Source organism: Alnus glutinosa, chromosome 1 (genome assembly GCF_958979055.1).
Source record: "Alnus glutinosa chromosome 1, dhAlnGlut1.1, whole genome shotgun sequence".
NCBI lineage: Eukaryota > Viridiplantae > Streptophyta > Magnoliopsida > Fagales > Betulaceae > Alnus > Alnus glutinosa.
Genome location: NC_084886.1, coordinates 14966159 through 14987516, shown reverse-complemented (window position 1 = coordinate 14987516; position 21358 = coordinate 14966159). Strand labels below are relative to the sequence as shown.

The 21358-nt window shown below is 37.6% G+C and overlaps 3 protein-coding genes across 3 annotated transcripts; all 3 read left to right on the top strand.

Moving 5' to 3' along the window:
• Positions 1–200: 200 nt before the first annotated feature.
• LOC133862958 (transcriptional regulator SUPERMAN-like) lies at positions 201–1040 on the top strand. The gene has a single exon (XM_062298890.1). It carries the CDS (start codon positions 201–203, stop codon positions 882–884), a length of 684 nt encoding a protein of 227 aa, XP_062154874.1. The 3' UTR covers positions 885–1040.
• A 9476-nt stretch (positions 1041–10516) lies between these two features.
• LOC133876177 (uncharacterized) lies at positions 10517–16361 on the top strand. Its single transcript, XM_062314485.1, has 5 exons — positions 10517–10671; positions 10815–11988; positions 12425–12893; positions 14151–14346; positions 16235–16361. Exons 1-5 carry the CDS (start codon positions 10517–10519, stop codon positions 16359–16361), a joined length of 2121 nt encoding a protein of 706 aa, XP_062170469.1.
• Positions 16362–16640: 279 nt separating this feature from the next.
• LOC133876117 (protein FAR1-RELATED SEQUENCE 5-like) lies at positions 16641–17861 on the top strand. Its single transcript, XM_062314422.1, has one exon. It carries the CDS (start codon positions 16641–16643, stop codon positions 17859–17861), a length of 1221 nt encoding a protein of 406 aa, XP_062170406.1.
• Positions 17862–21358: the final 3497 nt, after the last annotated feature.

The following is a 21358-nucleotide window of genomic DNA, read 5'->3' as shown; positions in this document are numbered from 1 at the left end:
TTTTCTCCAGGTCAGTTTTCTTTCTTTTATAGATCCTCTCTCTCTCTCTCTCTCTCTCTCTCTCGCTCTCTCTCTCTCACAGCTTTTGAGAGATGTGTTTCTTTATTTTTCTCTTTTTCTGAATGATTTGATATGCGCTAGCTAGAATGTTATTGTCTTTTTGATCTTGCTAGCTAGGTCTGACTGAAGCAAAAGCAAAGATGGAGAGGAACGGCTTGAACAACAAGTTGAAAGACTGCATCAAGAACAACAATAATATTAACATTATGGCTAAGGATTCCCTGAACTGCGATAATAGCCAAAGCAATGGAGATGATTATGTCAATGGGTTTTCATGGCCTCCAAGATCTTACACGTGTAGCTTCTGCAAAAGGGAATTCAGATCTGCTCAAGCTCTGGGGGGCCATATGAATGTTCATAGGAGAGACAGAGCCAGGCTGAGACAGTCACCCCCGCCAAGGGACGGTCAGTACCCTATTCTCAACCTTAACTTTAACCCTAACCCTAACCCTAACCCTAACCCTAATTTCCCATCCTCATCATCATCATCATCACTATCATCTCCTTCAACAAGGCTCACACCATTCGCTCGCCCTTTACCTTCTTTAGTTTCTCCTCTTTCTTCTTTAACTTCACCATCTTCTGCGTCTCCTAGCGAAGTGAAAAAATGGGGTTTAGTTGGTAGCTTATTTGATTCTTTGAGTCCCAAGAGCACGGATGTAGCTGAAATGAAGTGTGACAAACCATTTCATAAGGGCAAAGAATTTGATGGGTGCAAGATTTTGAAGAAGGCTGAGATTGTCAGGTTAGACCTGGAGATTGGTCTCCTCGGTGACTCAAAGGAGGATGATTTAGATTTGGAACTTCGCTTGGGATTCTCTTAAATGAGCTTTTCCAACATCTTTGTTTTGGCTAATTAACTGCATCAATTTACCATCTGAGAAGATTAAATATAGCAAGATGTATTAAATATATTGTTTCTAGCTATTTGGCATGTAGTTCCTCTTTTATGGCTTAAATCATCTCAATCATTTCCTGAATTAAGCATATGTAATTTTGAACTTATTCTCCATCTCATATGACTAAGATAAATACTTTCTGTTTGATCAGATTTGTTAGTGTCCTTTGCATTGCAAAGACTCGACTTTAAGTTTTGAATGATCTCACTTCTTGTTTATTCACGAGAGACACAGATCTGATCTTCCACTCCTTTCCAGATTTTTTTTGTCTTTTTTTTTTTTATTATTTGTTGGGGGGGGGGGGGGGGGGGGGGGGGGGTTCTTAATTCATTGCTCTAGTTATTGTCGTTGGTGTGTACATCTTGGTAGGTTAACTGTTACTTAACAACAATGGCTGTTGGTTTACTTAAAAACAAAAGTAAAACTGTTTGAATTAGTAATGGAGGGCATCTTGGGTGATTTTTCTACCTAGAAATGAGGAGACCAACTTGTTCTTTAATTTTTTTTAGTACTCTTGAAAGAAGGATGTGTGACTGTTAAATGATAACTAAGAAGAAGATGAAGATAAACAATAGAATTAAAACTCTTCCTGTCCAATCTAGGTTGCTTGTAAGCAGCCAATTTATTAAAAAAATGGGTGTTACCTGGTAGACAGAAAGATATGTTGTCATTGGGGAATGAGATTCCATGCATGATGATGCATGGATTTGGTATTGATTACTGTAGTAACTGCCCAAATAATTAATTAAAAAGGAAAAGACACAGATACAATATTTTTTTATCACATACTAAATTGAATTAAAATTAAACCACACTTCTTTTTGCAATATTTTAATATAAGGGTTAACTACATTTACCTCAGCTAACTATATTATTATTTTTGCAATGTCTCCCTTGATGTTTTAATTTTTACAATGTCCTTATGGAGATCATTTTTGTTATTTTTGATCTCCTAAAGGAAACATTACAACCCTAATGGTGGATTAGAGAGGAAACATTACAAAAACTCAAACATTGGAAGGACAATGAAAAAACAATGATAATTAAAGGGAGGTAATTATAAACGTAGTTTTCCCTTATCTAATATCTGTTTGATTTCGTTGTCTATTGCTGTTGGTTTAGAGTCAGCTTTGCTTGTATATTTTTTCCTTTTCCTTTATATATTATCATTCGAAAAAAAAAAAAAAAAAATCTAAGATTTTTGCTCACCCCCATCTCATCCGATCTTTCTTACTTGATCAGTAAATTAATATCATGTTGTGAAGGTTCTATCTTTTGGGGTTTCGTGTTACAATATAAAAAGATAAATAAAGTTTCTATGACAACAAATCTATTGTATACCCTCTAAACAACCACTTGGGTTGCCTACCACTTGGGTCATAATTAGTTTAATATATAGAAGGAGAAACCTAGGTAGCTAACAAGTATTTATAGCCATAACCAAGCATAACTCGGCTGCATATGGATTGCACCTAGGAAAATATTGCACTTATATATGGTTCTACAAAGAAAACCAGTGGTCAGTTGATTGCTCTGCGGAAGAAATTTGAATTTCGTAAATTTTTGGAAGTCTTTCTCCATGCAGTACCCTCCATCTTACGTTTTGCATTTTTCCAATGATGAAAGCGTATATCATTATTGGAACCAAGTTCCAACGTCTTTCTTTTATGATTATAAACCCAATAATGCCATGTCATTTTCTAGCTAGCTTATGCTAGTGGGTGAAACTTAAAAGCAAGCAGCTAGAAAATTACTTGCCAACCACCGGATTAGGGTTAATTATGTGATCAAAGAAAAAAAAAAAAAAAAAGGACGATTATATTCTTAGCTTATGCTAAGAATATGATGCTATGCCTCAACAGAAAACATAAATTAAAATAAAGAGAGATAAAGATCGATCTCTAGATATAAAATATGATTCTGGGTTCAGAAAAGTATCTTGTTCCAAGACAACAAAGATTTCATAGAACTAGGTTTTCATAATTATAGTATCTCCTTGATGGTCAGTTCAAACGAAAAAACAAGAATGAAGATGAAAAGTTACATGGAGATAGATGTAAGAAATCTTTGTCATTCACATCTGTAATTAACATATCACTGAGACAATCATGGTTACCATGTCAAATGATAACATGAGTTGGTCATTGGATGCTTTTCCCGAAATCTGATGGTTTGCATGTTCCCGACATTGTCTGGGCCGGTGAGTTGGGTGTCAAAGGCTATGATGGCCTTTCCTAAAATGGAATGAATTCTTTTGGTCAGTTTCAAGCCTTACAGAGAACTGAGAGACCCCAAACTCTTTCCCATAAATATAATAGCACTTAGTCATCAGGACACTCGCATACTTACAAACCACTACGTCACTACCCCACCCCCAACCTCTACTTTCGCAATATTATAATCAAACGTCTGCTATTAAAATATATATATATATATACCCAGTTAATTAAATTGGTGAATGGTCTGGCCGGGGATAATCCTCTGAAGACGTTTTAGTGAAGCTTAACTTGATGAACAAGTAAGGTTGGTAACAATAGAGTAAAATCTAGGTTTAGGTCAATATTTCATTATTTTGTCTTGCATGGCTTTAATTTGTACACGGAGATTATGTATCACTTTTATGTACGTAACAAGATGATATTGAAGAGGAACGTACGTGCAAAAACTCTTGTGCATAATAGTGTGACATTGTTGATGCAGGCCCTCCCACGTAAAATAAAGACTCGATCATTTTGAAAAGGAGATTGAATATCATACAACATTTCACTACTTCCACAAATCTCATAATGGGAATCATCCAACAAAGTCGTGTAAATGGGTCCAATTAAGAGCAGTGAGTTTGCACACCTATATGGTACAACGTACTAACAAGGCATTTTCTTTTTATGCTCCGTTTATTTCGGCGTAAAATTGTTTACGTCGTAAAATAATTTTAGAGAAGTCATTTTTTAGAAGAAAAAAAAAAAATTCCGTCAAAATCATTTTTCGATATTTGGCACGTATGAAAAATTACAAATATTTTTTATATTTTTATTCAATCATATTAATTTTAAAAAAATTAAATTTTATTTACAACATAAAAAGTATTAATATAAAATAATATATATATATATATATATATAGCCATTTGTGCCGATTCCAGCCGTCCTAGCCAGGATCCTGCCATTCTAGGAGGATCCCGGTCATAATGGCCAGATCCGGCAGGATCTCAGCCACACTTGCCGGGGATTCGACTAGAACGGACAGATCCAGCAAGAATGCCCGGATCCGTCCAGGATCCTGGCCAGATGGTCAAGGATCTGGCCGTTCCGGCTAGTCTGTCCGGAATCTGGCACAATACCACCGGAATTCGACGTTCGCCGGATTCTAGCACCGACCGATGCTGGAATCTGGCTTTTCAGAATTCAACAATAGTCAATTGCTTAAACGTAAAGGTCGACTGCGTCTGCCATCTACGAAAAATTATTTACATTTTTAAAAAGCGTAAATAATTTTTCAAAATTTACTAAGCATTTTTGGTCGAACGAAAATAATTTTTCGGTTGACCATTATTTTCGCTACTACCAAACACCGTAAAATGCCAAAAATCAATTTCCAGAAACCATTTTACGCCAAAACAAATGAAGCATTATGCTCCGTTTATTTCGGTGTAAAATGATTTTCGTCGTAAAATATTTTCATGGAAGTCATTTTTCAGAAAAATATTTTTCATAAAAATTATTTTTCGGTGTTTGCCGCATACGGAAAATTACAAATATATATATATATATTTTTTTATATTTTTATTCAATCATATTAATTTATAAAAATCAAATTTTATTCCCAACATAAAAAATAAGAATGTAAAATAATATAAAAATATTTTTTTTTATATTTGGCGTACACGGATTCTGGCAATCTGACAAAAGTGGCGTAGATCGCCGGAATCCGGCACAAAACGGTCGGATCCCGGCCAGTTGGCTGACCGTCTTGGCCAGATCCCGGCCAGCTGGCCGAGATCCTCCCGTTCTGGGAGGATCCCGGCTAGACTAGCTGGGGATCCAGCCAGAACGATTGGATCTGTCGAGGATCTTAGCCGTTCTGGCTAGCTTCTGGCCAGTCTAGTCGGAATCTGGCATAGTACAGTTGGAATTCGCCGACGGTAGCCGGACGTCGCCGGATTTTGACATAATTTTTTGGGGTAATTACCTTTTCCCCCTATGAACTACCAAAAATTACGCGATGCCCCCACAAATTACCAACTCGACCAAAATAAAGCATTCAACTACCAAAGACAACCCTTTTCCCCCCTTCCGTCAGTCAAAGGGGTTAAAACAAACGGTCAACGGGTCACGTGACCGTCACACACCGTTTTACCCTCATTTTCTTCCTCTTTTCTCCCCATGAACTACCACCATCTTCCTCTTTTCCCCCCATAAACTACCACCATCTTCCAATATGCCCCCATGTAAAATAGCACATGACCCATCGACTGTTTCTTTTAACTCCTCTAACTGACAGAATGGGGGAAAATGGTTGTCTTTGGTAGTTGAATGCTCTGTTTTGGTCGAGTTGGTAGTTCATAGAGGCATCGCGCATTTTTTGGTAGTTCATGGGGGGAAAAGGTAATTACCCCTAATTTTTTAGATTCCAGCACCAGTTGGTGCCGGTATTTGGCTTGTCGAAATCCGGCAATAGTCGACTGCTTGAACATAAAGGTTGACTACGTCGTTTAAAAGAGGGTCAATTGCATCTACCATCTACGAAAAATGATTTATGCTTTTAAAAAACGTAAATTATTTTTCGAAATTTACTAAGCATTTTTTTGTCAAACGGAAATCATTTTCCGGTTGATCATTATTTTCGCCCCTACCAAACACCGAAAAATGCTGAAATCATTTTCTAGAGACTATTTTACGCTGAAACAAACGAAACATTAGTAATTGGAAATCTCTTTCTGATTCCACATAAATTCAGCTTAATTCGTAAAAGAGTAAAGTAACAAAATTTTCTTGCAATTCATGAAGTAATATTTTCGGTCTATTTTTTGTTCTAACAATGGAGCTGAGTTATTATTCATCTACCACTACCAGTTACCTATTGCAAAGACGTAACAACTCACAAATTTTTCTTTCTTAGTTTCTGATATATATTGGCTCAAAGGAGCTAGCTAGGCCAATTAAGGCCTGTTTCAGTCTAATTTTTCAAGAAAATTAATGTTGATTAATTGATCAAGCAGCGTTTGAGTTTATAACGACAATTACTGGAGCAGACCATAGCGTTCGAACTAGATCACTTACCTATTCAAACAAGTTAAAGCAAAGGGATGTTGAAATAGAGGGCGTTCAAATAACGTCTAGCAATCGTTCTTATGAGCTGATGAAGCAGCTGTGGGAAGCTTCCAGTTTCGTGTGTTCCAATTCCTAGGTTGAACTGGACTTGGAACTAGATGCTTCAGGGGACTTCCAGTAGCTAGCGTTCCAAATCGCAATTCAAACTGCATTTGGAACTAGGTGCCAGTAGTTGGCAACTTGGCATTCCAAGTTGGAGTTCAAACTGATCAAACTTGGAATGTACACCAGGAGACTGTATTGGGCGTTCCAAGTAAGTGGCTTAGTTCGAATGGGCTGTGACAGTTTTTGTTAACCGACTTATTTCAGTTTTCTATTAGATTTATGAGTGTTTTTTTTTACTATAAATACATGTTATGGGTGACCTAAGAACGCACCTTTGAGATATTTTATCAATTTTCTAATAAGAATTACTTAATGGTGCATTTGGGGGTTGGATTTTTGAAATTAGAATTTAATTTTTATTTGGTGCGCGAATTTCGAAGTTTGACTTTTTAAAAAAAAGTTGAATAAAATATGATTTGTTTTTAAAAAAAGCAAAATCAAGGGAGAAAACGATAGAGGTGAGTGTTTTCAGTCCCTTGTTGTTTATCGGCAAGGTGTCGTTTTCCTTTGTTCTTATCAGTTGTTATGGGTGGTGGGGTTTTATTGGCTTTGTTTTCTAATCATTATGACTGAGGCGATTGAGGAGCTTTGTGGGAAGATGACTTTAACGAAAGGAGAGAGTGTGGGACTCACGATTTCGGAGGATGATGCTGCAGATCTTTGGGTGCAAAGTGAGCGGTGTCTTGTGGGGAAACTTCTCTCTGATAGGCTTCTTCAGAGAGAAGCTTTTCGCTCGTTGATGTCCAACTTTGGAAGACGGTGGGCAAGTTAGTATTCAAGGAGATGCTTGAGAATCTTTGGCTTATTGAATTCTCTTATGAATTGGATAAGCAAAGAGTTTTGAAGGGGAGGCCATGGTTGTCTTATCGCAGTGTATTGGTCTTGAAGGATGTTGATGAAGGAATACCTCCTTCTCTAAGAGTGTTCACGTCTTCGCCTTTTTCGGTGAAAATGCATGAGATGCCATTGGTATGCATGAGTCGGGAGATTGGGCAGAAGATTGGGAGTACTATTGGTATGGTGGAAGAAGTTGATGTTTCGTGGGGTCGTTGTCTTCGTATTCGGATCCATCTTGATGTTACACGGCCTTTAAAGTGAGGAAGGGCTCTTGTCTTGAGTGGTAAATCTATTTGGGTACCCTTTCGGTATGAGAAACTTCTGTAATTCTGCCATGGTTGTGGAAGGATTTACCATGGTTCGATTGCTTGTCCTACCCTCGGGCGGTCTCCCTCTAAGATCAGGTCTGATAAGCCTTGGGGTGTTTGGTTGCGAGCGGATGATCATCGATTTAGGAGTGGCGGTCCGGTAGGGTCACAAGGGGGCAATTCTATCGTCATTGGTGTTTCTGGTTCCACTCGGCCAACACCGTCTACAGCTGAAGGAGAGGTTGCACTTTTCACTGGCTCAACTAACACGGTTCCGATGATTGAGGAGGTTGCTCTCAATCCTCCCACTTCCAGAGCAGTTGACAGCTCGTGTGTGGTTATCTCGGGATTCAAAAGGAAGGTTGTTGATTTTAAGATACGGGTGGCGACGATTCTTTTGCACGTGGGCTTCATGTTGTAGAGACCTTTCAGGATACTTCTTGCCCTCTTTTATCCACGTGTTTGGATGAGTAGGTGGAGCAGGCTTTGAAGTCTAAGGAGCTTGATGTGGTGCATAACACGTCTGTTTTAGCTGACACAGGTATAGGGACAAAAACCTCTCTTGATGGGTTACGTGGAGAGTTGGTGAGTTCTCATGCGGCTTTGGTTCCTAACGTGTCCACTCTCACTTTGGTGGATATTCCTTCATCGCAGAATGTTGATTGCCTTGAGAATTATGTTTTCAAGTCAACTAGTTCTACTGCTAAGGTACGTGCAAGTTTTGTGCGTCGAGGCAAGAAGAAGGGAGCCCATGTCTCGGCTACTCCCAAGCCGAGTGTTGCTGGCAAAAGGAAGGATATTGTTGATTCTAAAATTCCCCATGCCCAGGGGAATCTCACAAAAAAAATGGCGGTTTTTGGGTGTTTAACCCTCATCTTTGGCTTTGGCGGCGGTTGATATCCAGCCTCGCCAGCCATAATGAGTATCCTGAGCTGGAACTGCAGAGGGCTTGGGACCTCTTGGAAAGTTTGTGATCTCCATCATATGGTGATGGATAAGAAACCCCGATTCGTGTTTTTAATCGAAACCTTGAGCACGAAGGCGTACCTCGAAAGGTTGAGTTGTCGACTTGGTTTTGAAGGTTCTTTTGCAATGGATCCAATTGGGCACAGTGGTAGGATTGTGTAGTTTTGGATGGATAGTAGAGAAATTGAAAATTTTAATTTTTCCCGGTTCCATATTAATGCTATAGTTAAGGGGGTGGGGGGTTCACCCGATTGGATGATTACGGGCTTCTATGGGCAGCAGGATTGTTCAAAGAGATATGAAACTTGGGAGTTGCTTCGGCATTTGAAGTTATTATTCACGGGTCCTTGGCTTGTCTTTGGAGACTTTAATGAAATCTTGGACCATGGTGAAAAATTGGGAAGGGTGTTACGTAGAGAGGCCCAAATGGATGCGTTTCGACTAACTTTGGAGGATTGTGGTTTGAGTGATCTTGGGTTTTTTGGACCTAGATTTACTTGGAGGAACATCGTGAAGGTGATGATTACATTGAGGAGAGGATTGATCGAGCGGTGGCGAACTCTAGCTGGTTGACCAGCTTTACTTGGCATTCGGTTGAGGTGCTGGTAGCTATAACCTCAGACCATAATCCAATCTTGCTAAAATTTGATGAAGATGCCCCTGATACTTGTCCTTCTCGTACGGGTAGGTATGGGAAAAAATTTGAAGCAAGTTGGACTCTTGATCTAGAGTGGAAACAGGTGATGTCTGACTCTTAGGTAGGAAATTTTGCTTCTGGATCGCCTCTGTCCCGTGTGCACAAGAAGTTGCTGGCTTGTCAGCATGATCTCTCTACTTGGAGTTGGCATAAGTTTGGGAATGACCAATTACGTCTTCATCAGAAAAATAAAGAGCTCATTTTGATGCAATCTCGGGTACCTCCAGCACCTTCTTCTCTCATTAAAATACTTCAATCTGAAATTGATGAGATCCTTGCTTGTGAGGATATCCGTTGGAATCAAAGGGCGAAGCAAAATTGGTATCGTCTTGGTGATCGTAATACTAAATACTTCCATTCATTGGCTAAGCAAAGGAAGAAGGTCAATTCTATTTCGTCTATTACGGATAGAGATGGGCGAATATGGAAGAAAAAAGGTGAGATTAGTAAGGCTTTCTTGCCTTATTATGAAGACCTTTTTACTACTCAAAGGCCTGTGGGGGTGGAACATTGCCTGTTGACAGTAAATACTTGTGTTACGGATGATGTGAATGGTACACTTCTTCAACCTTTCTCTCGTGCTGAAGTTGAGGCAGCTTTACATAGCATGCATCCTCTCAAATCCATGGGTCCAGATGGTATTTCGGCGGGCTTCTATCAACAAGCTTGAGACACTATTGATGATGAGGTATCTTCTTCGGTGCTTTCTTTTTTAAATCGAAGTTCTTTTGATCAATCTATCAATGCTACTAATATTGTTCTTATTCCTAAAGTCTCTAATCCTAGTCTTTTAACGGAATATCGACCTATTAGTCTGATACGTTCAGAATTTTAGGGCTTACGTGGCAGTACCGAACCCCCAAGATAGCAGAGAATAAGGAGTATAATCTCCATATATTATTTCCTTAAGTGTTTTAGCTAAATAAAGAATATATTTTCCGTTCTTAGTTTATTTTCCTGCAATGTGTTATGATGGCTAGACCTAATGGTTAAGTCTTATGACCTAGCCGTCATCTATTTAAGTGTAATCCTACTCAATGAATAAACATGTTGAATATTATGAAAACCTAGCCTTTGTGGTTGTTTTGGAGATCACGGCTCTCTCGAAGTAGCCCATATCCCTTTTATTTTGTTCATTTTTATTATTTGATTGCATCATAGTCTTTGTAATGTCTTTTATAAGATAATTGTTAAGGTTTTAGAGAATAGATTGAAAGTTGTTCTTCCAAAGGTTGTTTCGAAAGAACAAAGTGCTTTTATCAAAGGTCGCCTCATTACTGATAACATTTTAGTGGCCTTTGAAAATTACATACGATGGATAGTCGGTTGAAAGGGAAGGAGGGGTTTATGGCTTTGAAACTAGACATGAGTAAGGCTTATCACCATGTAGAGTGGCTTTTTCTTGAAGCCATATTGATGAAGCTAGGCTTTGCAGAGAGGTGGGTACATCTATTGATGACTTGTGTGAGGTCAGTGTCCTATGCTATTCTCATTAATGGTAAACCATATGGAAAAATTGTCCCTACTCGAGGTTTGAGATAGGGGGATCCATTGTCTCCCTATCTCTTCATTTTATGTGCTGAAGCTTTGAGTTCCATGTTACACAATGCAGAGGTGGTTGGAGATCTTACAAGTATCCCTATTACATGAGGGGGTGTACTCGGATAAATCATCTCTTTTTTGCAGATGATAGTTTGTTGTTTTGTCAAGCAAACTTAAGGGAGTGGGGTAATATTCATTCTATTCTTCGGAATTATGAAGAAGCTTCCAGCCAGCAATTAAACCAGCAGAAAACTTCTTTATTTTTCAGCCGGAACACACCTTCAGTGGACCAGGTTTCTATCACTAGTGCAGCAGGTGTGAATTCTACCAGTCGATATGAAAATTATCTTGGCTTACCTGCTCTAGTTGGAAGATCTAGGATCTCTATCTTCAATGGGATCAAAGGGCGAATATGGAATAGAATAAACGGCTGGAAGGAAAAGTTCCTTACACATGCAGGCAAAGAAGTATTGATTAAAGCTGTCTTGCAAGCAATCCCTACTTACTCAATGAGCATTTTTCAACTCCCTAAATCTCTAGTTAGGGATATAAATACTATGTTGAATCGTTTTTGGTCGGGGTTCAAGGATAACACTCATAAGATAGCTTGGATGAGTTGGAAGGATATGGGGAAACACAAGACTTTGGGTGGATTGGGTTATAGGGAGCTAGAAAGTTTTAATTTGTCCTTACTGGCCAAACAAGCTTGGAGGATTGTTAAGTTTCCAGATTCACTTGTTGCTAAGGTGTTTCAGGAAAAATACTTTGCTGGTGGCAATTTGGATTCACAATTGGGGAGTAGGCCTTCTTTTGCTTGGAGGAGCCTTTGGCAGTCTAGAGAACTTCTATCAAAGGGGTTAATGTGGAGGGTGGGGAATGGTGCAAATGTTAGAATTTGGGGTGATCGGTGGATTAATTCTACTACAACTCATATGATTCAAGATACAGTTCAGATTCTACCTATAACAGCAGAGGTAGAGGAATTGATTAACTTACAGGAAAATTGGTGGAATATCCCCCTCATCAAGCAGATTTTTTCACCAACAACTGTGGAAAACATCTGCTCAATGGCGATTTGTCCTCACTTGCTGCAGGATCGGTTGGTATGGGCTGAAACTCCTACGGGTGATTTCTCTATTAAGAGTGCATATCATTTGGATGTTAGAAGGCGGTCTAGCTCAGTCCCTAGCACTTTTGTTTCTGGTATTCCTTCTCCCATTTGGTCGGCTATCTGGTCTTTGCAGGTTCCCAAATATGTGCAATCTTTTCTCTGGCGTGCCTGTAGAGACTTGCTGCCAACACTTGATAAATTATTAAGGAAGAAGATTGTCCAAGACCCTTTTTGCCCAATGTGTGGGACAGAAGCCTAGACCCCAGGACATTTACTTTGGTGGTGTGATTCGGCTAGAGTAGTTTGGGTAAAGGGTTGTCGTCGGCTCCAGAAATGCGCAAGTCTAACTCGCTCTTTTTTAGTATTTTTGAGTACCTCTCGAGTCTCTTGGATCAATCGGAGCTTGAATGGTTTGGAGTGGTGTCTCACAAATTATGGGCTCGCAGGAATCAAGTGGTATTTGGGGGAGAAGTTTGGCATCCTAGGTGTTTGTTGAAACGTGCCAATGAGGGTCTGGAGGATTTTCATGCATCTCAAGTTGCTCATGTCCTCCCTTCAAAGGGAATTAGGGAGCTTCACATTACTTGGTCTCCACCTCCGTGGGGTTCAAGATTAACTGGGATGCGACTGTGGATCGAAGGAAGAAGCTTATTGGAATTGGGTTGGTTGCCCGTGATCATTTGGGTGGAGTTTGTGGTGTTATGTGTTCGACGGTGGCTTATATTTCGGATTCAACCTTTGCTGAAGCACTGACAGCAAGGAAAGGTGTTGAGCTTGCACGAAGGCTGGGTATTCGGTCATTTACACTGGAGGGTGATTCTATGGTGATTGTGGAGGATTTGAAGAAGAGTGATATTTCTTCCAGTGTCTATGGGGGAGTGGTTTGTGACATTATTTCTCATCTCTCTGATTTTGAGTTGCTTGATTTTTCTTTTGTTCGTAGAGGTGGTAATAGTGTAGCCCATGAAGTTGCTAAGCTTGATGTTTCTATGTCTCTCCACCAACTGTGGATTGACTATTTTCCTAGTTCTTTGCCAGGTTTTATCCAGAACGACTATTGTAATCTCGCTATTTAATGAGATTAGGATCTCTTTTCAAAAAAAAAAAAAAACAAAATCAGAATCATATTTATTTTTTGAAATTATGTTACCAAACACACCATATTGGCTGAGTTTTCTTCTATTTTCCTCAATTCTTGGGTTGAATTTTTGGTTTTTGGGAATAGTACTTGTGAGTCTTGTGTTCGTGGTCTTTGTAATATCACTACATTACACTGCATCAGTTGGTATTTGAGCCAAAGTTTACTTTCCATGGCACCACGAGGATGCGGCATGGATAATTTACTTTCCACTGCATCAGTTGTGTTCGTAGACTTGAATGATGCACACGAGCATGAATAGACAACCCACAAGGAACAACTGGTGGTTCATTTGCCGTAGAAGCAATTTGATGCGCGATATGGCCGATTTGAAGAGCAAATTAGAGCCTTATTCCATCAATTTGCCAACATGAGTGGTACAGTCCAAACAGTTGTTGCAATCAACCAAAATCACATTATGCGGAGAAGGAAGATGAATATAGCGTTATTTTGCGGGATGCAGAGCATGGAGACAATACCCTACGGTGCAGGCTCACACTAATCAATGGGATGCGAGATTCAAGCTTGACATCCCAAAGTTCCAAGATTCCTTGTAGTGTGAAAAATTCTTTAATTAGGTAGTTGTTGTATGGGAGGTCTTAGACTTCAAGGAAGTGCCTTATGATCAAAGGGTCCCTTTAGTAGCAACCAAATTTCGGGGAATAACTGCTTTATGGTGGCAAAAACTAAATCAAACTATACTGCGGCAAGGCAAATCAAAAATCAATGGTTGGGAGAAACTATTAAAATATATAAAGGTCACATTCTTGGCTCATATATATGTGCGATCTGTGACAACCCACCCCCAACGACACAATATTGTCCGCTTTTGGCTCTTCCAACCAGACTTCCCAGGAGGTCACCCATCCTAGTACTACTCTTGTATAAGCACGCTTCATTGCGAAGTTTTGATAGGTTTATGGCTATCACGGCTTTAAAACGCATTGTATCAAGAAGAGCAAGAATATACATATAAGCACATCCTCATTCACATACTCAGGTGATGTGGGACATGCCACAATCTAAACGGAAGAAGGTATGGTGTGATATGGTTACCATAGATGCGTGTCACTTGTTATTAGAGTTGTTGTCCTTGACGGGAGAAAGAACACATACAACTTCATATTTGACAACGTAAAGTTTATGCATCTACCTAGCAATAGATGGAGCCAAAACCCTTAAAGAGGGTAAGAGTCACTTAACAAAGAAAGAATTTGTGGATGAGATGCTAGCTTTCAGGGTGGTGTTTGTACTGTTGGGGAAAGAAAGTACTAGTAAAGGAGTAGAGGTACCAAAACCGGTGAAAGAGCTATTGAAGGACTTTGATGATACTTTTACGGAGGAATTTATGGGGTAACTACAACAGTTGAGGGACATTAAATATCAAATTGATTTTGTGTCGGGTTCCAATCTTCCAAACCGAGAGCATGAAGAATTGAGGCGACTAGTGGAGGAGCTATTTGCTAAAGGCTATATATGGGAGAGTTTTAGCCCATTTGCAGTTCCTCCATTGTTGACACGCAAGAAAGATGGTTCTTGACACGTGTGTGGATAGTCAGGCAATCAACGATTAGGCCAATTAGGTGGTCGCCTACAACTCCCAGTAAAATGGATCCGGCTTCTGTGCTGTACTTTTAACTTTAAAAGTACAGCACATGTGCTGTAATTTGATGGATGGTTAGGATTTATTCAGACTTTCATTAAAGCAAACGGTGACGTTTTAAATCAAGGAACAAATGAAACCCAACTTTTTCATCCTTGTTTTTTGATGCCGTTAAGGAGGGTAGCGGGAGCGTCTCTTTTCAACAATGCGGGAAGGAGAATTTTATACGCCTGGCTTACTGATCCTACTGGCTTATACTCTGTTCTGGCTTCCTGTTCAGTCTTAACCACAAAGAAAGCAAAATTCCAACAAAACATTCAAGGTTAGAGAGAAGTGCAAGCAGAAGATATTATGTGGAAGAATTTATGAACATTATTGTGAACACAAGTAGATATGGGATCGAGTTTGCATGAATGTGAATCAGAACCTCTGTTTCCCACTGCAGACGTCGTCCAAGATGCCTCTCCTAGGTTAGTTTTGGTTTTGGTTTTTTTTTTTTTTTTTTTTTTTTTTTGGGTAGAAGTTTTTCTTGTTTCTGAAATAAAATAAAAAGATTACTTTTTTCAATAGTGTATTGTGTGGAAGATTGGAATCAGAACATGGTTATGTAGACGTCATCAAAGAAGGCCCTAACAGGTTAGTTTTTTTTTTTTTTTTTTTATTACCATTTTAGAAGTTTTTCTTGTTTCTAAAATCAAAAAAAAAAAAAAAAAAAAAAAAATTACTTTTTGAAATAGTGTATTATGTGGAAGAATTAGTTTGTACAAGAGATGTATTTGTTTTCTTGCTTTATTCCTTGGAGAGAGAATCAGTGAATGGAAGAAGGGGGATTTTGGAGTTTTGGTTATGTTTTTCTAGTTTGGCTGACTGGGAATGCTGTTCTTAAAGTGATTAGTATATGTATATAGAAGACATTATAATGGAACAGAAGCAATGAAAATCTTTATGATTTGAATTGTAGAAAAACAACTTAGGACTAGTGCAATATTGGAACTTGCAGAATCTGATACAGGGGTATTGAATTGGTGTGGTTTTTGATTGATGTGTTTGTCGTACTGCTGTGTTTTCTTGTGCATAGCAGTATTTTGATTGTGTTTACCGCTCTGTTATGCAGTTCATGGTTTAGTGTGTTTATTGTTTTTTGCTATCTGTGCATAGCTTTGTTTGCTTTGTTCCTAGTTAGGGGTTTGTCTCTTTGCAGGTTTCTAATTCTAGTTTGTCTGGACTGTTGTAATCTTGTGTTTGAGCTTATAAAGATTTTAATTCTTCCAAAAATAAATTGTGACTATAGAGTCTCGCCAATGTCTAGAGAAGTCTCATCTCATAGAAAGTTTGGGAAAATTTTTATATACTTGCATATATGATAAAGAACATTGTTATATAGGCGTTGGCCTAGTGTTGATGAACTAAATACTACTAGTGGAATGTGAACTAAATACTACTACTGGAATGACATAAACATTATGTGGTGATTGGTGTATTGAGTTTTTGGTCTTGAGTTTATCAATCATCATGAACATATTTTCTTTACTTGACAATAGTTACTTGATATGGATATGTATTGACTTCATCAATTATGGTATATTTGTACATTCTCACTTCAAGATTCTTATACATTTTAATTTATCTTTTCAATAGTTACATGGAGGAGGCGAACAAGAACAATGATCAAAATTTGGTTATTGATTATTTGCCAAAGCTTGGCATGGAGTTTGGTTCTGAACAAGAGGCATACGAATTCTATAATGAGTATGGACGGAATTAGGGATTTAGTATTCGTAAAGATTGGGGTAATAAAAGAAAGGCAAACGGTGTGGTGACTTCACGAAAATTTACATGTTGTAAAGAGGGATTTCGAGCCGAGCGGGAAAGCGAAGGTCCAAAAAGATGTGAGCGAGCTGAAACAAGGACAAGTTGCCAAGCATATATGAAAATTTGACTTAAAAAAAAAAAAAAAAAAAAAAAAAAAGGAGGAAAATACTACATAGATAGCCTTGAGCTCAATCATAATCATGTTCTTCATGTTCTACAATGCGTTCATATGATGCCATCACAACAGAAGATCTCAACAGCACAAGCATTAGAAATTGATTTGGCTGAGGATAGTGGTTTAAAATTGAAGGATTCATATGAGTTTATGGGTAGGCAAGCCGGTGAGAAAGATGTTCTTGGTTACACCAAGCAAGATCAGAAGAATTACCTTCACAACAAAAGACAACGAGAGTTGAAATATGGTGAGGCAGGGAGTTTACGTAGATACTTTCAAAAGCAAAAGCGAGAGAATTCCTCATTTTATTATGCAATACAGTTGGATGCAGCAGAACATATAACAAATAATTTTTGGGAAGATGCGCAAATGATTATTGATTATAAGTTATTTGGTGATGTAGTTTCTTTTGATACAACATACAGGACTAATAAGGAGTATCGACCGCTTGCAATGTTTGTTGGGTTTAATCATCATAGAAAGGTTGTAATATTTGGTGCTGCACTTCTATACGATGAAACTATAGAGTCATTTCAATGGTTGTTTGAAACTTTCTTTGAGGCAATGTCGGGGAAGAAGCCAACTACAATCTTTACTGATCAAGATCCAGCAATGACTAAAGTTATCTCATTGGTAATGTCTAATACTTACCATCGATTGTGTACGTGGCATTTAATGCAAAATGCTTTAAAACATGTAGGTCATTTATTAAGAGGTGAGAATGGGTTTAGAAGTGATCTCAATGCATGTTTTAAAGTTTGGGGAGAGAAAGAGGAGTTCCTTATTGCTTGGGATGAGCTACTTCATAAGCACAATGCATGTGACAATTCTTGGCTAAAACGTTTATTTGAAGTGAAAGAAAAATGGGCTAAAGCATATGTCAAGATGTCTTTTTCTACTGGAATGACTTCGACACAATTGAGTGAAAGTTTGAATGCTGACCTGAAGGATTATTTACAATCAGATTATGATATTGTAAAGTTTTTCACACATTTTGAAAGATTGCTTAATGATAAACGTTATAAGGAATTGCAAGCGGAGTATAATTTAAGGCAAAAGTTACCAAAAATTAAGATGTCATCACCTATGTTGATACAAGCAGCAAATATTTATACTTCTCAGCCATTTTTGAAGTTTCAAAAGCAATATGAAGAGTTCCAAGGAGCTTATATCAAGGAGCATATCGAAAGACACTCGTCGCATGATTATGTAGTGTCGATATATGGTAAGCCTAAAGATCGTAAAGTCATTTGGAATTCTTTAGAAAACAATGTTTAATTTCATGTAATTGCTAAAAGTTTGAGAGATATGGAATTTTGTGTGGGCATGCTTTAAAAATTCTTGATGTCATGAATATCAAGGTACTTCCAGAGAAGTACATCCTTAAGAGATGGACAAAAGATGCAAGAAATGAGATTGTGCAAGACTTCAATGGACATGAAATAACAGTAGACACCAATTTAGAAGTCACAAATCGATATAAGTCTTTGTGCCCCTTGTATGTCAAGCTTATCAATCGGGCGGCTGAATGTGAATAAGCATACAAGATAGCATTGGAAAACTATAATGAGTTGAGCAAAAAGATTGAAGATGTTGTGAAAAAAAAATCCGATAATTGCCAAGTTGGTAATTCCCAAGACAATCCATTGGATGAGATGACAACCATATGTGCTAAAGGCTTAAAAAAGAAACAAGGTTGTAAGGGAAAGCGTCGGTTCAGAAGTTGTGTTGAAGTGGCTATAAAGAAGAAGAAAATTATCAACAATCAATATTTACAAGTAATAGTCTCACATCTTTATGTTTTTTTAAAATTTATACATGTTATTTATTTAATATGAGCTTTGTTTACTAAGACAGGGTCAATGTGAAACTTCATCTATGTATGGAGCTGATAGTGCTAATACTTTGTCATCATATCATTCATGTCAGGTACCAATCTTTCACTTTTTTTCTTTTTCCATTTTTTCCTCGTTTCAATTAATTTTGTTTTAAGAAATTGTATATAATTATTAATCGGTAATATATGACATAGGATTTATACATACCTCATTCTGCAAATGCTAATGACCCTTGTAATCTTTACCCTTCATCCTTACATTAGGTACCATTTTACTAAAAATTTATTTAGGGCATATATAATGCAAGTGTTAATGACTATTATAATTTGTCTTTCATTTGGAAAATTGCAAGATACCGAGAGTAAATGTAGTCTCCTTACAAGATTGAACATTCATGACTCGACAATTTGGGATTTCTTCCCTAATCATTAGTCGGTGTTGTTTAGATTCTTTCTATCAGGAAAATTTTGTTGGATTGCAAAAATGGATTGCTTGTACCTCCTACACTTTTTTTTTTTTATACTTATATTCATTATATTATGCTTTGAAGTCAATGCGTATAGCTTTTGTTCTATGTAATTACATTTCAACTCAATGTTTAATGCGTAGAGCTTTTGATGTGTCTCAATTTCTTTATGTAATTACAAGAATGTGCAGCGTTAATTGATTCCAATTCCATCATGTAGAACTGCAACAATTATTGCTCTATAATAGACATTACGATGATTTTCTATAGACATTTCAAATTCAACACAACAAAGTAGATATCATTCAAATAAGAAATTTTCATTAATCCAACATAATTTTACAATGGAATAAAGTGCAACTGCACTTTTGAAAGAAACATGCACTACATTTATAAAAATCAGAGCTGCTAACAACACATTCTCATGGGCTACTAGCATTCTAATAGCTATACATTCTCATGGGCTACAATCCTTCAAATAGTTGCATCTTTAGCAGTATTTGATGCCACATTTTTGAAATTCATCAATGCTGGTACTGGTGAGGTGCCAGATTCTGCTCCTTGGGAAGCAGGCTTTGGTTTTCCCATATTTGTTGTGTTGAAACAATATTTGTGAATGTGAATAAATGAGCAAATTGTCTGCTGCAGTTGTTACAAACATTAGACTTATTGTAGTTGGACTCCTCAATGTCTTGGAGGGCTTGCTTCTTCCATGATTCAGACAAACTCAACTAGTTTTGTGCTTTGCAACTTTGTACACAAAATACAAGAAACGATCATGCAAGAAAGAATAAAATCAAAACTCTTTTATCACTTCAACCTATTTGACTTCTATGTAGTTTGTTTAAATTATGATAGTAAATAAAAAGTTAATTGGAATAAATAACAGAATGTAGTTCTACAAATCTCAGAGTTAGCAGGACACTTCATTCTATTATTTCTTCCAATTAACTGTAGAAGACTTGGATGGTAGAAGACTTCGCAAGACCAGTTTACATTTGCAAGAACAGTTACATTAAGCAGACCAGTTTACACGTAGAAGACTTGCTCAAGCAGAAGTAAAAGAACCTGCAGCAACATCCTTAGTGTCGGTCAACTATGGGATGCTCACTACCAAGAGCCACATTTCCAACCATCAGGAAAAAACACAACCACCCATAAGATAGAAAATATCTATATCAATTAGATGTTCATCACCTTAATTTAATTTAGTTGTTAATAATAGAAAACATAAAACAAAAAAGTAACCAAAAATTTGAACCCCACTGAATTGAGGTAAACATAATTGACTTTTGTACAACCATTTGCCTCAGTTGAGGCAATACTTCCATTTTATAGAAACCAAAAGCACATTCTGCTGCTACTTACATTTTCTCGAACAGTAAGAATAGAATTCCAATCAGCCAAACTAGAAAAACAAAAACAAAATAAAAACTCCAAAATTCCCTCTTCTTCCATTCGGCTATAGCAGACCAATTGACCATTTGACATCCTAAGCTGAACCAACAGACCAACAAAATCAACCAAGAATTTACCACAATCGACTACTTCAATAACCCAATCAGAAATTACAACCAAGCTTCCTTCAACCCAGAATCTCGTCAAACTTCAACCAATCAATTTCAATTTCTAGGATTTACCAAATTTCAGTTAAACCAACTAATAGGTACAACAAAAACCACAAATCATCAATTTAATCTCAATCCATTTCAAAACCCAATATCTCATAGGAAGAAAAATTGAGAGAGAGAGAGAGAGAGAGAGTGACGAGAAAGGGAGAGGCAAATTCGTGAGAGAGAGAGACGAAAGGGAGAGAGACAAATACCTCAAATTTCTTCTTCTAATCTGTCGTTGCAAATTAAAAGGGGGAGAGACGTGAGAGAACCGCAGATCCCAGTATCTCATAGGAAGAAAATTTGAGAGAGAGAGAGAGAGAGAGAGAGAGAGAGAGAGAGAGAGAGTGACGAGAAAGGGAGAGGCAAATTGTGAGAGAGAGAAGAAAGGGGGAGAAACGTGAGGTGAGAGAACAGAAGATCCAACTCCTCCTTAACGGCGTCAAATAGCAAGGATGAGAAAGTTGGGTTTCATTTTTTCCTTGGTTTAAAACGTCACTGTTTGCTTTAATGAAAGTTTGAATAAATCCTAACCATCCATCAAATCCGGATCCCAGTAAAATAAGGCTCATAATTAAATAGTAATAGGATAATTAATGCACATTCCATAAAAAAATAAAAATAAAAAATAAAAAGATTTAAGCCCCATTAATTATGGTAAAAGCATTTAATCAATGCTCTCTAATTAAAACCCTAATTATGGTTAAAAAAAATAAACAAGTGCATGAAAAAAAAAAAAAATTTAATGTTTAAGATATTAATGCCTCGTTTGGTTCGCAGAATAAGTCATTTGAAATGGAATGACTATTCCATTGAAATAGCTATTCCTTTATTTGGTAGGGACCTATTCCTTGAAAT

Excerpts from the sequence above, each read along its gene's own strand:
- LOC133876117 (XM_062314422.1), top strand. The coding sequence starts at position 16,641 with ATGCCATCACAACAGAAGATCTCAACAGCACAAGCATTAGAAATTGAT.
- LOC133862958 (XM_062298890.1), top strand. The coding sequence starts at position 201 with ATGGAGAGGAACGGCTTGAACAACAAGTTGAAAGACTGCATCAAGAAC.
- LOC133876177 (XM_062314485.1), top strand. The coding sequence starts at position 10,517 with ATGGATAGTCGGTTGAAAGGGAAGGAGGGGTTTATGGCTTTGAAACTA. Across the intron at positions 10,672-10,814 it reads CTATTGATGACTTGTGTGAG|AGGTGGTTGGAGATCTTACA; the intron begins GTCAGTGTCCTA and ends TACACAATGCAG. Across the intron at positions 12,894-14,150 it reads TTTTCCTAGTTCTTTGCCAG|CAATAGATGGAGCCAAAACC; the intron begins GTTTTATCCAGA and ends GCATCTACCTAG.